At 57.5% G+C, this 16426-nt stretch overlaps 1 protein-coding gene across 1 annotated transcript; it reads left to right on the top strand.

Annotated features, from left to right (window-relative positions):
- Nucleotides 1-10835: 10835 nt before the first annotated feature.
- SOX8 (SRY-box transcription factor 8) lies at nt 10836-15881 on the top strand. Its single transcript, XM_081088593.1, has 3 exons — nt 10836-11415; nt 12652-12881; nt 13682-15881. The coding sequence occupies exons 1-3, from the start codon at nt 10994-10996 to the stop codon at nt 14419-14421; spliced, it is 1392 nt and encodes a 463-aa protein (XP_080944719.1). The 5' UTR covers nt 10836-10993; the 3' UTR covers nt 14422-15881.
- Nucleotides 15882-16426: the final 545 nt, after the last annotated feature.

Raw genomic sequence — 16426 nt, 5'->3', positions numbered from 1 at the left:
AGAGCCCCAGGGGTCATTGGGTAAACTGTGGGACACTTGGAGGCAAATGATCGAGGTAGGTATGAGTTTTTATTCATTTGTCAGAGCTCTCTATATTTTGAAGATCTTGTTATTTTGTGTATATTGCAAATGTTTGTCTGTTGGGGTCCAACCCCAACAAGTCCAGGGGTTACCAAAGGTGTGGACGGAGTCAGTGAAGAAGGAATGACATGGAGACAGCATTCAGTTGATCAGCATAGCTAGGTTCTTGCTTTATTCTCCTGTTACATCTGTATTTATACCATTTGATTTTAATCCTATCCATTCTATTCCAAAGGTTAGGGTGTTTGTTATTTCCATTCCAAGGTCACTACTCTATTGTTCTATTAAGCTACAAGGAAGTAACTGAAGGAGATTATCCTAAGTAAAGATTATGTAGCTTAAGCGTGATTGTTTGTAGTTAAAGTGATTACCCGCTTGGCACTTAGTTAAGGGGTTTTACTGATTCTATTCCTTAGTCCTATTAATCCCTATCTCCAGGGAAAAATCCCCACCTGGGGAAACAACCTTTCCCGGAGAGGTGACCTTGGTTAAAACACATAGTGCTAAGAAGGGGAGCAAACATCTTAAGAACAGTATGCCATATACCCCAGGTCCCTTGAAACATATGCTGTGCAGATGTTTCTTCCCTGCAGTGACTGTGTCAAGCAGCAAGGATGGACCAGCTTCCGGCATTTGTCCTGTTTTTTTTTGTTGTTGTTTTTTTAAAAATCTTGTTCCTAGTGTTTTGACATATAAATTATCAATACTTGTGTGGTCAAATTATTAATCTTTTTTGCTTAATTGTATCCTCACCACCTGTAATGTGAGCTCCATGAGATCAGGGACTGGCTCTGGACATAGAATCCCCCAAATCTAGGCCAGACCAGCAACTTCTGGAACCTCTCCCCAGCCTTTCCCTCATCCCTCTCCCCAACCATTGTTGGAGTAATAGCGTGTAAGTGCATCTTACAGTGTGATTTTTTCCCCAAGTTTCCTTTTCTTTCCAATGAAAAACCCTTCATTGGGGTCCCTGCGGTGGGACCTGTAAAAGATGTTGCAGTGGGCGGTGCAAACATCTTCCACATCCTGGTGAACCCCCAGCAGGAGAGCAAGTGCCCAGCGGGCTCACAGCCTTGAGGATCAGGGGAACTTTAGCCCTGGCCCATGCCCTGCTCCCAGTTTCTCCCACAAAAACCCCAAACCTGCACGTCTCCTCCCTGTAGTCCAGGCACAGCACTTGGGGCAGCACAGCTGTTTGGGGAGAGCACGGAGAATCCAGCACCCTCAGCCCAAGCTGGCCCTGCTTCCCTGGGTCTCTGTCCGGATGCAGGAGCTTCTCGGAGATAGAAGGCAAGGAAGGATAGCTCTGCCATCAGGTGTGACCTTGGGTGCTGCTTTTCAGGTGGGGACAGTCCTTACAAATGGGCCCTTTGTCCTCAGCTTTCCCTGTCCGGGGGCTGCATTGTTCTCCCCAGAGGACGGCACAATGGAGCATTGTGCACAACAGAAAGGGGCCCCTTGTCTGGCCTCCAGCTTGCCGGGCTCCAGGCTCCCTCTTTGGGTTTGCCCAGAGTGGGAGAGGCCATCAAAGAGGTCTGCCGGGAGCTCATGTTCTCATGTTTCCTCCAGGGTCCTCCTTCCGGGGACCTGACCGAAGAGGTCCAGTTCATCTGAGGGAGCGGACCCCACTGACAGGGCCTGGGTGGAGGATGGGCTCAGTTTTTGCCCATTCAGCCTGAATCTAATAAAAAGTGCCCTGGTGTATCACTCAGCCATAAAAAGGTGTGAAGTATTGACACATGCTACCACATAGAGGAACTGCAAAAGCATCACAGTGAGAGAAACCAGACACACAAGGCCACATGTTGTCTGATTTCATTTATATGAAATGCCCAGAATAAGCAAATTCACAGAGACAAAGTAGATCCATGGTTCCTAGGAGCCGGGGGAGGGGGATGAGAAGTGACTGCTAATGGGTACAGGATTTCCTTGAGGGATGATGAAAATGTTAAGTAACTTCATAGAGGTGGTGGTGGCACAATATTGTGAATGTACTAAATTGTACACTTAAAAATGCTTCGTTTTACACTATGTGAGTTTCACCTCAAAACAACTTAAAAACATATGCCCTCGTGTTGCTTCAGAATCACCTAGAAGTCACTGCTTTTACCTGCCAGGATAGGTTGTATCATTTACACCAAACCTACCTCTTCATCTACATCAGGGAGCATTGAACAGTTTTCGAATAATAATATTTAGATGTGGGTGTGTCTTATGCCGAAGGCGCTCCACTTAAAAGCAAAGAAAACCTTTTCTGCAAACCTTCAGCCAGCCACGGTGCCCAGAGCGCGACTTGTGCTGCAGAGGCAGCAGGATGCTTTGTTCTCAGCCAACAGCTCAGTGCCTGCACCACAGGCACGCTGGAGTCTCCACCAAGCAGTCTCTGCCAGCACCAGGGGACTAGTGGGGGAGGGGTGGGGGGGGGAGGGGGGACGAGGAGGGACTCCTGAACCTATATTTTCAAGCAAAATACTGTAAGAGAAAAAGCCAAGCTGATATGGGAGAGAGGGGCTGTGAGGTGCTGAGATGAGGCCCGATTGCTTGGGGCTGGTTATAGGAGGACCCACGGCCAAGCCAGAGAGAAGGCTGAGAGAAGAAGGAGAGGGGAGAAGAGGGAGGGCTCCCCTGAGAGGAGCTGCCAGCTCAAGCTGGGGGCTAGTGTCATGGAGACCCACCAACAAGCTGGGGCCCCAAGCTGGGCCCATGTCCCTGAGGGGCCCATCCACAGCTCTTCCAGCTCAGCTCTGGAGCTGGGACACACACAAGCCCAAGGGCTGGCGGCGCTCCTAGCAGCTGAGAGACGACTTCACAGAGGAATGAGCCCCATGTCAGCACCTCGTCCAGCTGTCCCTAGGCACCCTGGCCTGGCAGCCACTGCCACATCAGGACAATTGTCTCTGACGTGCATCTGCAGCTGTCTCTGGCACCCAGGAGAACCCAGCTTGGGCCCGAGTCTAATCGTGCACCCTTCATTTACCCTAATTTTTCATGTCTGGACATCTGTTGATGGGGAGGGCAGGACCCACTGGCACTTACTAACATCTGTCACTTTCTCTGGAAGGGTCATCAGTTTGGGCCCGTCCCACCATGACTGTCCAGCGGCCAAAACTCTCTGGTAAGGCTGGCAAGTGCGGGTGAGGGTGGGCAAGCAGGTGCTGGGCCATTTGCTGGTTGTTCTGGAACTGTGACTCACTCACAGGCGGCTGTTCTGCTTGGCTCACCCGGCTCTTCTGCCAGCACCCTCAGCTCCAGCCCCTGAGCCCTGTACCCCAGAAGATGTGGCCCTATGAGCTGGTGATCCATGATGGCTCAGCAGAGTGGAAAGCAATTCCATTATCTGGTTATAGTGCTCTTGGGGGGGGGGGGCGGGGTGGGGGAAGGGGGCGAAGAATGTGGAGTTAAATTTTCTTTTTCTCTTACAGTCACATTCTAAACTGGAAGGAGTCTTGGGAATTGCCCAGGCCAGTGGTCACTAACAGGAGGCCTGTGGGCTGAATCCTGCCCACAGAGATGTATCAGTTATTGATTGCCACAATAATGCCATGTAACAAACAGTCTCAAAATCACAAGTCCCTGTGTCTGCCAGCAACGCTACCCATCTGAGCTGGGCTCAGGCATGCACCTGTGGTCAGCTGAGGTCCGGGTGGCAGCAGGGCCCTGGCTGGCCATTAGGATGACTAGGGCCTCTCTCCAGCAGTCCACAGGCCCCAGGAGGTGGTCCACTCCTTCCAACCTCGCCTGCAGCAGCTTCCACATCTCCTCTCTGCCTGGCTCCTGAAGCCACTTAAGACCAAGACCACTGATTTGGCCCACACCTCTTATTTCTTGGTGGGGGAGGGGTGCTGAGGGGAAGCTTGTGCCCAGCGCCATCCATCACCAAGTCTTCCCTTCCTGTGACCCTCCCCCAGTGATTAAAGCACACAATCCATTTCTGGAAAGAGTGGGCGGCCTTCCTGTTCCATGTTCTCCTTGAAGGCATGCCCAGATGGGCCCACCCGTAGGAGATGGTAATGAATTCACAAGCACAGAAAATACAATAAACACCAGGTGTTGGCCGCTGCGTGCCTGCCATTCTACACACATCAACCCACACAGGCCCGTGGTGCCCTCAGGACAGGCACTCCTGACCCCTCTACCGCCCATAGCAACCCCTTAACTTGCCCAAAGTGAAAGGGCCACAGAAGATGACAACAGGTCCCATGACCTTCAACACCCTCCTTTCCAGACCCCAAAGCCTTCTTGGGCGGGGGGGGGGGGGGGGAAGGCCTACAATTCCCTCCTACCTCTTTCCACACCCCAAGGGCTGTGGGCAGCCCCAAATGATAAACCACTCTACGGCTCCTCGTTTTATACTTTCTAGAATGCTCTGCCAGCCTGAGCTTCTGGAGGGCAGGGCCCTGTGGGTCCTCACCCGCTGTCCCAGCACCACAGCAGCCCTGGCTTGGTGTAGAAGCTCCAAAAGTGTTTACGGGAAAAGCTACAGGATAGAAAACACCCTCCAGGATTTCAGGTTATGGACCCAGGTAGTGACTGCGTGAGGGGCTTTCTCTAACTCAGGATGGTCTACATGATGTTGAAAGCCACCAGAAATGTGCTTCTCATGCCCTTGGGTTGTATCATTACTCCAAGGCACACTCAGGACCACCTCTGCAAAGCCCACTCAGCACCGGCCGGAGGAGAGGCTACACACCCTCAACCATTAGGAAACTCCAATCTAACTGCCCTTGAGGTCCCAGCTCCCTCCTCTCTGAGGACCAGCCAGGGATGTGGCCGAGACGATGGGGGCTCCTGCTCTTGCCTGACCAAGGAGCCGATTTCTTCTCACACTGACACTGGAGGTCACTGCGGGGGAACCACCAATTTGAGCATCAAAATAGGCCCATATTCCGCAGTCCTCAGGTCTTGGGGCACAGGGGCCGGTGACTGCTGGATCCTACCTACACATAACATGTCCCATGAGGAAGGGGACGTGAGGGTTTGCAGCTGAGAAAGTTGGGTCTGCACGAGCCGGCTCCATGTCAGGCCCTCACAGACCAACGCAAAGAGGACCTGACAACTTCCTGCCCCTCTGCTCCTAATCTAGAGCCTGGGGAGGCAACACTTCCGGATGCCAGCTCCTTTACCAGCGCAACCTCCTCGCTTTGCGGGAGAACCATGCAGTTTTCTTCAACTTTGCCCAGTGTTCTTGTCTGAGGGGCATCTTAATTAAACCCTCCTTCACCACGTTTAGAAAAATAAATACCAGCAAAATAAGACAAAAAATAAACACTAAAAAAAATAAGACAGCACAAATCTTTGACAGGTGTTTTAATTTGCCCGTGGTACTAATGCGTCTCGGGAACCTTCTGTCTGTTAGAGGTGGTTGGGGCACTTCACTCAAAAAGAAGGGTTTCCTCTGTGATGTGTTTATTTCCATCCCCCATATGCCTTTCCCATGGGCACTGGACACAGGGCTCTGCTTCGGAGGGGTCACATTTGGACATCTTAAACAAAAAGCTTCATCCAATCTGAAAGCTGAGCTTGGAAGGACGAGCAGCTCTCGGCACCTACTTGGGCTCAGAACACTGATTGTCTAGAGCTGACTTTGACGTCCTGGCTGCCCTCCTGCACATGGGCTGAGAAAGTGTCTCTTGGCCCTTGTGGCCATTCAGAGCTCAGAGCCCGCAAGAGAGAGGAGCTTGGTGCATAGCACCGGGGGCCCAGGGGATGGTGAAGGGCAGAGGTCCAGAATGAGAGTGGGATCCAAAGGAGGATCTGGAATGAGGCTAGAATCTGTAGGTCCTAGAAAGTGAGGGTCTGAAATGAGGCTGGGGTTCAGGGTACCTAAGGCCCATAATGAAGGTGGAGTCTGGGGTCCAGGGGACTGAGGGCTTGGGGTAGGGCTGGAGTCCAGGGATCAGTAGTCTGGTGCCCTGTAGAGCTCTTCTGCATGGACAAGGGGTGGAATTCATTGGCTTATGGGATGGACATGTCCAGAGCAAGGCAGAGCCTGATCCCAAGTCTCTAACACCTCAGCAGACTCCGTCTCCTTAGCAGAAGATGGTCCTAGGGCAGCGATGGCGAACCTTTTGAGCTCGGCGTGTCAGCATTTGGAAAAACCCTAACTTAACTCTGGTGCCGTGTCACATATAGAAATTTTTTGATATTTGCAATCATAGTAAAACAAAGACTTATATTTTTGATATTTATTTTATATATTTAAATGCCATTTAACAAAGAAAAATCAACCACAAAAATGAGTTCGCATGTCACCTCTGACACGCGTGTCACGGGTTCGCCATCACTGGCCTAGGGCCTGGCCTGACCACTGGTGCTCTCTCTACCAGGGAAAGCTCGCTGCATGTTGAGATTCCCAGGTCTCTTGCCTGAGGGTGTTTTTTGGCTGCAGAAGCATCTCTGCTTGCTGTCAGGGATGTGCCGAGACCTAATGGCTGCGGGTGGGGTCAGTGCCCACAACCTGGGGAGAGATGGATGGGCACAGCCGGGAGCTCGGGGGCTGCTCCCAGCAGCGGGTGAGTGGAAGCCAGAGCTGACACCGCAGCTGTTCCTGACCCATCTGCACACCCACATGACACCAGGCCATCACATTGGGGCTCGTGTCCCGTGCATGGGACCAGCGCTCATCACAGGCTGGCCTGGAACACCCTGGCCCTTCAGGCAGAGAGGGGAGGACTCCCGCACGATCTTCCCGTGTCCTCTGAAAGCATGGAAGGGCGACGATCGGACACAGCCAGCTCTTAGTGGGCATCAGCCCAACCAAAGGGCCAGCTTTGAACCCAAACCAGAAATTCCGCGTCAGCTGGCACGCTAAGTCTGGGAGGGGTTTCAGCGAAAAGCTTGGCCCAGAGATCCGAGTCTGTTACTAGGGGACACTGGACTCCTGCGGGCCCCTCTCCTCTTCCTGGAGACGCAGGAGGGCAGGAGGAGGCTGCATGATGAGGCTCCTGCTCAGGGCCTCTAGCCCATCTCTGCCCTGGATGTTTGGTTTCTGCAGATTGGCCAGCAATTAAAAGCATCCATTCATCTCCGAGGCCAAGCCAGAGTTTCTGGGATGTGATGCTCTCCTCGTCAGGCTGGCTCATAGATAGGCCCAGGCCAGGGCTGCAGACACAGGGGACATGCTGGCTTCGGGGCTCACAGGCCCACGTGGCCTGCCCTCAACACCTTTCTCTTAAAGACTAAAAACTATCAACATGGCCTCCCTGACTGTCCAAGACCAGGCCAGGCAGAGGAAGAGCAGGGCAATGCAAGGAGTGACAGCTAGGCGCCCTCCTCCATGGTGGCATTTAGCCCTCAGCAGCCCCTGCCTTCCCATCAGCCTGTCCGGTGCTCAGCACAGGCGGGCTTCCTAGGCCGGCTCTCCCCTAGAAGACATGGGCGTCTCAGTGCCTGGAAGAGGTTTCGAAGAGCTCTCCAGGTCAAGATTGGCCAGGCCTCAGGTCTCATAGGCACAGGGGGTACCGACTAGCCCATACCTCCTTCTTTGCAGGTGTCCTGGGACCTGTGCCAAAGGAGATGGGTGCATCAGCTTTCCTACACCCCGGGGCTGACGGTGCAGACTTTGCCAATCAGATCACTTCCCTGGAACCACAAAGCCCCCGAAATGAAGGTGAGGTCAAGTGAACTGGGGCAGGTGGGGGCAGGAAGGAAACGCTGAGGGAAGGGGAGGCCAGAAGGCAGACTGAGACGGGGTTCAAACAGTTGTCCCTCAAGCTTTAAGTCACGGTGACTCACTATTCTCGGATGCCCTGTGCTTTCTGCTGCCTCAGGGCCTTTGCATAAGACCCCATCCCCCCCCCCCCCCCCCCGGAGTGCTCTTTCTTCTCTCTCCAAGAGACTGGAAGCTTCAGGTCTTAGCTAACTGTCGCTTCCTCAAAGCCGCCTTCCTAGCCCCTCCCCACCCCATGTGGTGTGTCTCAGCCTCTTGGCCACCTCTTCAACTCCAGCATCTTCCAGACAGGGACCGTGCAGTGTGGTTCTGTACTGTGTTGCCCAGAAAAGCCCCTAGTACAAAGCAGGGCTTCATCAATTCCGGTGACACACAAGAACCAACTGCAAGCAGCTCGCTCTCCAAAGGCCACGTCCTGTGTCCATTCAGGGCCTGCCTAGTGACTGAAGACCTGAAGCAAGATCAGCCCTAATGGGAGGTGAGGCTGGACAGTACATGGCAAACTCAGACGCCTCTGAGACGGCCTGGGTGCTGCCCCAAGTGTCAGCAGCCCCTCCTGGACTGTGTGGGGACTGCACCCTCCTGGAAGTGCACGCATTTGCTTTCAGTGGCCTGGGCCAAGCCCGGGTGGGGAGCTGCCCCTGCCCACCCATCCCACTGGAGCATGGCTTGTACATATACGACAGAGGCTGCCCACCAGCAGCCCCCCATCCGTCCTGGGGTGGTCAATGCAGCCCAGTAGGGCCTAGAACCACACATAGCACACCACTGTGCGAACTAGGTCTGGCACTGGACTCTCCTCTTTCCCTCCAAGTGTCCCCAAAGTCACCTGTCTGTGTCTTAGGGACTCGGGCATGGCTGTGTGGTACCCCTTGTGGGTCGGTGGGGAGCAGGGAGAAGCTGCCTTGCCCGGTACATGCAATGCAGGCTGTGCCTCATTTCCCTGGGAAAGTTATTCTTGAAAACCCAGATCTGGCGCTAGAGGGCATACTGGGTGAAGGGAGGGGGTGGGACCTGCTCCCCAGAGGCAGGACAATTTGGGCTAGGTCTGTCATCCATGCCTCCTGCCTTAAACCCTGCTTTCACTTGTGTGGGTCCTGTGGAGGCCCCAGGCAGCCCCCACTCGGGCCGTCCCACGGTGTCCTCTTGACTGCAGAGTGGGGACCCACCGCGGAAGGCAGGACCTCCAAAGGAGGCCACTACAGACCGAGCAAAAGGAGGCAGGTGGCCGGAAGGGAGGCCAGAGGACAGGCCGCTCTGGAGGCCAGCTCTCCCCCAGCCACCAGCTGGGGGCCTCTCAGCACGCTGCCAGCCTTAAAGAGCAAGCGCTGCCCCCACACTCTGGGGCATGTTCCCCCAAGGTGGGAAGTGGGGCTCACTGACCTTTGGCAAGCGGGTTAGTCCAAGAACAAATACAAGAGGCCTTCCAGTCACCCGCAGGTGGCAGGAGACCTGGGCCGGAGCATTCCAGATGCAAGGGAATGCAAGGCTGCAGGATGGGGGCGGGCCCGTGAGGAAAGGGAGGTTGGGATGGTCGGGATGGACGGGCTCTAAGTTCTGAGTGCGGCGTCTCGGTTTCTAAAGAATTGACAGGCGCGGGCGGGGCGGACCTGCTGGGGGCACGGTCTCCTGCGCCAGGGTGAGGGCCGGAGGCGCGTCCCGTGCAGTCCGAGGCTTCCGCACCACCCGCCGACTTTCAATTTGAATTCTTCTGGTGACAGACCAGCCCCTCCTGCTGCCAGAGAAACGGCGTCACTCCTTCGGTTCCAACGGCTACTCGCCCCGGCGTCCGTGACTCGGCGGGAGGCGCGCAGCTGGCGAACCCGGCGCCTTTGCTCAGGGCCACCGGGGGCTCGCGGGCCACACGCACGGGGACACCCGACCGGGAGGCTGCATGGCGAGGCTCTTCACGGCCGGTCTGTCACCTCCCGATGGGTTTGGCGAAAGAATCCGTGCCGCCCTGGGGACCGTCGGCCCCAGGCCAACTCGCGGGAGCGGCCTGGGGCGGGGACTCGGAGCCACGGCCCGGCATGATCCTCGGGGAAATGTCCCTTCGCCGACCCCAGCGTCCCTCACTCCGCCCACCGCCTCTCCGCGGCGGGTGCGCCCACCTCCTCCCCTCCGGGAGCTCGGAGCGGCCTCCGCCTCCACCGGACCACCCAGGACCGCGCCGCCGGACGGCCTCCTCACCCCCACCCCCCGGGTCATGCCCGGAAGGCCCTGGGCCCCCGCGTCCGGCCACGCCATCCGCCGGCCGGCCCCGGGGACTCAACAGCGAGCGTCAGCCCAGGCCCCGCCCCGCGCGCCCGCCCCACCGGGCTGCCCTAGCTCCTGGGACAGTCCCCGCCGCGCTCTCCGAGCTCGAACCCGGATGGGGCGGGGCACCTGGGATCACCCCGAGCCTTGGCTCCAGGGTGCGCCTTGACCGAACGTGCGGGGCTCGCAGACTCGGGGCGCGCAAGAAGCTCCAGCACCCTGCGCCGACCCTGCGGGCGGGAGCCCGGCTTTGGGGCGAGGCGGCTGAGCAGATCTCCCCTGGGCCGCAAGCGGGCAGCGGCTGACCCGGGCGCCTCTGGGCTGCGGGCGAGATGTCAGGACTTAAGACCCGGCTGGGTGGGGGGGAGGCTCTGGAGGACCCGCCTACTTTCGGAGCCCGCTACCCAAGGCTGGGCGACTGGACCCGGGGAGGGGTGCACAAGAGCCGCCACGCGCCCTGTGAAGGAGCAGAGCGGAGAGCCCCCGGGGCGTGCAGAGCATCTCGGACCCTCTTTTCCTACTTGCTCCTCCGGGAGGGGAGCCCCGCGGCGTTCGGGGGAGGTCGGCGGGCCGCTGCACCGCCCGGGCTCGGGTCCTCGGCTGGCGGGCACACTGGGACCCACGTGGTGCAGCGCCGGGCGGGACGCGCGGGGGCACAGCGGGAATCACTGCTCTTTCTTTAAGGTGGGGGGAGGGGCGGGAGGCGGCCAGACTCCGCCCTGGGGGCCGCGGGCCGAGCCGGGCGGCCAATGGGGAGCCGGGAGGGGCGGAGCCTCGCGATCGCAGCTTAAAGAAACTTGTTGCGGGTGCCTCCGCGGGGACTGAGCTTCGGCGGCAGAGGCGACGGCTGGAGGATCTGGGTGGCTGCGGCGGCGTGGACGCAGGTCGGGCTACCTCGGTGACCTCGGGTCCCAGAGCGGCCGCAGCGCAGCCGGGCATCGGACCCGGTGCGCATCCCCGGTGCGCGTCCCTCCGCGTGCGGGCCAGATGCTGGACATGAGCGAGTCCCGCGCCCAGCCGCCCTGCAGCCCGTCTGGCACCGCCAGCTCCATGTCGCACGTGGAGGACTCGGACTCGGACGCGCCGCCGTCGCCTTCGGGTTCCGAGGGCCTGGGCCGCACGGCGGGCACGGGGGGTAGTGGCCGGGGCGACTCGGCCGAGGCGGCGGACGAACGCTTCCCAGCCTGCATTCGCGACGCCGTGTCGCAGGTGCTCAAGGGCTACGACTGGAGCCTAGTGCCCATGCCTGTGCGCGGCGGCGGCGGAGGCGCGCTCAAGGCCAAGCCACACGTGAAGCGGCCCATGAATGCCTTCATGGTGTGGGCGCAAGCGGCACGCCGTAAGCTGGCCGACCAGTACCCGCACCTGCACAACGCCGAGCTCAGCAAGACGCTGGGCAAGCTGTGGCGGTGAGTGTCCCCAGTCCGGGGGCAGGGGCTGCGAGTGAGTTCTGGGGGGCTCGGGGAGGTGGCGCTACGCCCGGTCTCGGCCCTGCTCCCAGTGGCTGTTCCCAGGGCGAGCCCTAGTGGAAAAACACCCTCTGGCCAGCAGGGACCAGGCGCGGGCCCTCCGGGTGTGGGCCCACAGAAGGCAGCAGCAGGAGTGTGGCACCCTTGCCACATTCCTGGAGCCTGGAGTGGGAATAGCCTGCCTAAGGTGGTGGCTGGCGTGCGGAGTTGGGGGTGGGGGTATGTGGCCTCAGAGCCTGGAAGTCTATTTCTACCCCAGGAAAGGCTGCCTCGGTCGGGGAGCAGGACACAGCGGTGGGCGGCATGCTGTGTCTGGAGGTGCCACTCCTTGGAAAGGGCAGAGGGAGGTCTGCTCCGCTGGCACCTTCCCCACACAGCTGCACACTTTGGCATGGTGAGGCTGGTGGCTTTTGTCGAAAGTTGGACAGCAGCAGTGACAAAGTTGCTGCTCAGGACAGCCCACCCCACCAAATGCTCTCTACTTGGTTTTAAAAAATGAATGGCTTTGGGTTCAGGGCACCCGTTCACTGTTTTCTGCCCCTCACCTCGTGAGTGGGTGATTAACGTTTGCATGTTGGTCTTCTGTGCTCCTGTATCTGTCTGTCTGGGGCATCGTGGACTTGTGCCCCAAAGCCCTGTCTGCAGGCAGTTCACTGCAGACAAGTGAGCTTCTGGAAGAATCTGAGAGGCCAGTGTGTGGTCTGAGCCTCATTGAGAACCACTGAATTTTGTCCGAGTTTTTGGAGGTCCGAGAAGCCCGGCTGCCTGAGAAGTCCCCCCTGAGATCCTGGAAAGCTCGCTTTGTCCATAGCATATTCTCAGCTGGGTCCTGCCCTCCTCCCCCGCCTGCCTTAGAGCGCCCATAAGGGAGGAGACAAGCACAGACTGGGCTGGGGGAGTCAGAAGAGGAAGAAGGAGATGAGATTTGGGTCTTGTTATCGCTCCTTCTGTGACATTATTGAGCACACAGATCTCACCAACTGGCCCCATGGCTCAGAGAGGGGGAGCACTGCCTGGTGTCCCACAAGGTTGGGGGAACACGCATGCTTTCCTGGTCAGGGTCATCCGGGTCCCCTTCTTGTGCTTCATCTGGGCACAGTCCAGCTCCCAGGCAGCGTGGACACGGGTGCTGGCTTGGACGCCCTTGCCATCCTGATTGTGCCCTTGGCTCTGCAGCCTGCTGAGTGAGAGTGAGAAGCGCCCTTTCGTGGAGGAGGCAGAGCGGCTGCGGGTTCAGCACAAGAAGGACCACCCCGATTACAAGTACCAGCCGCGCCGGAGGAAGAGCGTCAAGACAGGCCAGAGTGACTCGGACTCAGGCGCCGAACTGGGCCACCACCCCAGCGGTGCTGTGTACAAGACTGACTCGGGCCTTGGCGACGCACACCACCATGGGGACCATACAGGTTGGCTCCTGGGGCCCCCAGCGTCTGAGAATCGCCAACGGGAGAAGTGGGGGGTCTGGACATGGCAGAGATGGGCAGTGGCGGGTGGGGGGTAGGGGGGAAACAGGGGCTCACTCCCAGGGCAGGCACCCACAAGAGGGCCAAACCTTCCTTGGGTATCCCCCCAAAGCTCCCAGTGGCAGCTGCTTCCCATGCGTGCTCTGAGGGTGAGTGGGTACCCTGCTTAGCCCCTCTGAGCTTGGAGGGCCTCACAGTTGCCTGGTTGGCACCCTGTGGCATAGGGCTTCTGTCTTAACCGAAGGCATCTTTGCCTCCCTTGGCCTGTTTGCTGGTTCTGATCCAGGACTCACTCCTGCTGCCAGCATGGTGGTCAGCAGCCCTGCTTCAGGAACCCACTGACCGGGTGCAGTCTTGGCCCCGAAGCTGGCTAAAGCCATGGACAGGTTTTGGGTGGATTGTGTTGCTATCACGTGCGTGGGCTGGGCGCTCCTCGAGAGCTTCCTAAACGTGGTCACCTCTTCTTTCTCCACTCCGGTGTTCACCGTGGGGCCTCCTTGGCCCCGGGTCTTTCCATAGAACAGTGCCTAACGGAATTTTCTCCGGCGGGGAGTGAGGTCTGGGTCTGGTTTTGCTGGAATTTCTGGGAAATGTACAGGAACAAAAAGCTGTTGATTCCTACCTGCGGCTGTTAGCGGGCTGGTTTTCCTCCCGTGTGCATGTCGCCAGCCTGCCGGCCCTGCCAGCCCCACCCCCCACCCCACAGAAGGGGCATTCATCCCTGCAATGTGTTCTGACCCTAGGGCAGACCCACGGGCCACCCACCCCACCTACCACCCCCAAGACGGACCTGCACCAAGGGGGCAAGCAAGAGCTGAAGCTGGAAGGCCGCCGCCTGGTGGACAGTGGCCGCCAGAACATCGACTTCAGTAACGTGGACATCTCAGAGCTGAGCAGTGAGGTCATTGGCAACATGGACACCTTCGACGTCCACGAGTTTGACCAGTACCTGCCCCTCAACGGCCACTCGGCCCTGCCCACAGAGCCGGGCCAGCCTTCCACCTCTGGCTCTTACGGGGGTGCCTCCTACTCACACTCCGGGTCCGCGGGCATTGGCGCATCCCCCGTGTGGGCCCACAAGGGAGCCCCATCGGCCTCCGCATCACCCACCGAAGCAGGTCCCCCTCGGCCCCACATCAAGACGGAGCAGCTGAGCCCTGGCCACTACGGCGACCAGTCCCACAGCTCTCCAGGCCGTACCGACTACAGCTCCTACAGCGCCCAGGCCAATGTCACCACGGCCGCCTCGGCAGCAGCTGCCAGCTCCTTCACCAGCTCACAGTGTGACTACACCGACCTGCAGGCCCCCAACTACTACAACCCATACGCCGGCTACCCGTCCAGCCTCTACCAGTACCCCTACTTCCACTCATCTCGCCGGCCCTATACCTCACCGCTGCTCAGCAGCCTCTCTGTGCCACCTGCCCACAGCCCCCCCAGTAACTGGGACCAGCCCGTGTATACCACCCTGACCAGGCCCTGAAGGCACCATGGTTGAGTGGAGGGGGCCGGCGTGGGCAGAGGAGAACCTTCATCTCTGAAAAGACAGAGCCTCTGAGGTCTCCCCGGAGGTGTGGGCCAGCGAGGTGAGAAGAGGCAGCTGTGTGTGCCCAGCTCTATCAAGTGCCTGCTGACGTGTGCAGGAGACCAACCGAACCCCTTTGCTTTGCGTCCAGATCTCCGAAATCCGTTAATGGACAGATCCCTCTTGCCCTCCTCTCTCTTTGTGGTGACTGGCAACTTCGAAACGAAGGATGGCCATTTGGTACCAGCGCCTTATGGAGCCACGGTACATAGGACAAAAGGAGGGAAGAGGACCCCTTCGTTCTGAGGTCCTGGCCATCTCAGCACCAAGAACTCCCAGGACCAAGGATGATAATTCCGCGGCGAAAGGGCACGCCCGCAGCCTTGGTGGGGATGCGTTCGCAGAAGCAGTTGGGCAGGGATGCATCCGCAGGGGCACCGTGGCGGATGTGTCTGCAGGAGCGTCTCTGGGGACCAGCTTGTTAGCTCCGAGCTGTTCCTTGTAGTTAGGGCTCTTCCGAGGAAGGTTTGGCTGTGATTAACACTTCTCTCTTTTTATTTTATTTTTTTTTTTAAATTTTTAATTCTCGAAGCTCAAACGTGTTTGATTTGTTTTGAAAGCTGTTAAGATGTATTTATGTCCTGTATTATTTTATCTTTAATGAATGAAGTAATTTGTGCAGATAGTAGAATTTAAGATAAAATGGAAGCCTGGGAGCTGAGGACTTGGGCCAGGAGGGCAGGTGGGGTTGGGACCCTGGGTCGGGCCCAGGCTTCCTGGGGGCTGCTGGGACTGTGAGGGAGGAGGAATTTGCCTTGTAGGGTCTCTGATCAGGTTGGGGTGCTCCTGGCACCAGGTATGAACTTGAGATTTAGGAGGCAGGGACGTCCTTGAGTTTCATCCCTGCCCACAACTGTGCTAAGTGGTAGAGACGGGAATTTCCTGGGATGTGGTGGCTTCAGAAACACGTTAATCTTGGCTCTTAGGAACCAGGCGCCACCTCCAAGCTGTGAAACTAAAACCTTCTTCACTAAGCGTTTTTAGATTCTTCATTTTAGCTGAATAATACCTGACTTACCTGTACTGCTTCCGCTGTACGCTGAGCTATGATAACTGCCAATTTTATGGAAACTCGTGCCTTTAAACTTTGTAAATTTAAATACATGGAAGAAGTTGCTTCTTTTTACTTTTTCTACTTTCCTACCTTTTTCTAGAGAAGTCTTTTTTGCATATCTCTTTCTGTGGGTGGGGGTGGGGAACTACAACACACTCGTTTTTATGCAATCTATTTTTCAGTGTTGAGTTTGGACTTTTGCTCTCACTTACCTGCTGTGGTGTTTCACTACTTTCTGACCAAGCCATGCTAACTTTTGTACAGATTGATTTGATAAAATTAAAAAAAAAAATGCTTTCTATCTACATGGGCTGCATTGTTTGTTGCTTTCCCTAAGCCTGGGGATTTTGGGCTCCAAGGCCCTCGGGCCCCATTTTGAAGGCACTTGGCCAGGGCAGAGGTGGGCTCTTTGAGCCTCGGAGGACGCGGGCAATCAGAGCTCCTGGACCCAGCCAGACCCCAACCCAAGGTGGAGCCCCCTCTCCATCCCAGAGGGGTGACTAGACCACCCTCCCTTTTGGGCTCCGTGTCTGAAATTGAACATGACAAATCTCAGAAACCTCCAGGAAGCTGGCGATGCATCTTCCTTCCTAGGGGGCCTCCTCAGTAGGCAAAGCGGGTCCAGATGGGCCAGATTCAGGGGCTGTGGTTTCCTCCCAGGCAAATCCCAGAGTGGGTTTCTGGGTGGTTGACGGCATTTTTCGGGCGCTGGCACAAGGCCAGGCTGGGAGCGGGATAAAAGCCGCCCTGCAGGAGCCAGGCAGGGCTGTCTGGTTGGCGGAAAGTGTTTCTGGGGAGAAATGGTTGTGGGGAGTGACAGAAGCAAGGGGCAGCCTCACCCCCTGGCTG

This window comes from Myotis nattereri, assembly GCF_964212035.1.
Source record: "Myotis nattereri genome assembly, chromosome: 4".
In the NCBI taxonomy this organism is placed as follows: domain Eukaryota; kingdom Metazoa; phylum Chordata; class Mammalia; order Chiroptera; family Vespertilionidae; genus Myotis; species Myotis nattereri.
The sequence above is the reverse complement of the archived record's forward strand: the minus strand, read 5'-3'. Positions and strand labels throughout refer to the sequence as shown.

Excerpts from the sequence above, each read along its gene's own strand:
- SOX8 (XM_081088593.1), top strand. The coding sequence starts at position 10,994 with ATGCTGGACATGAGCGAGTCCCGCGCCCAGCCGCCCTGCAGCCCGTCT. Across the intron at positions 11,416-12,651 it reads ACGCTGGGCAAGCTGTGGCG|CCTGCTGAGTGAGAGTGAGA; the intron begins GTGAGTGTCCCC and ends TTGGCTCTGCAG. Across the intron at positions 12,882-13,681 it reads CCACCATGGGGACCATACAG|GGCAGACCCACGGGCCACCC; the intron begins GTTGGCTCCTGG and ends TTCTGACCCTAG.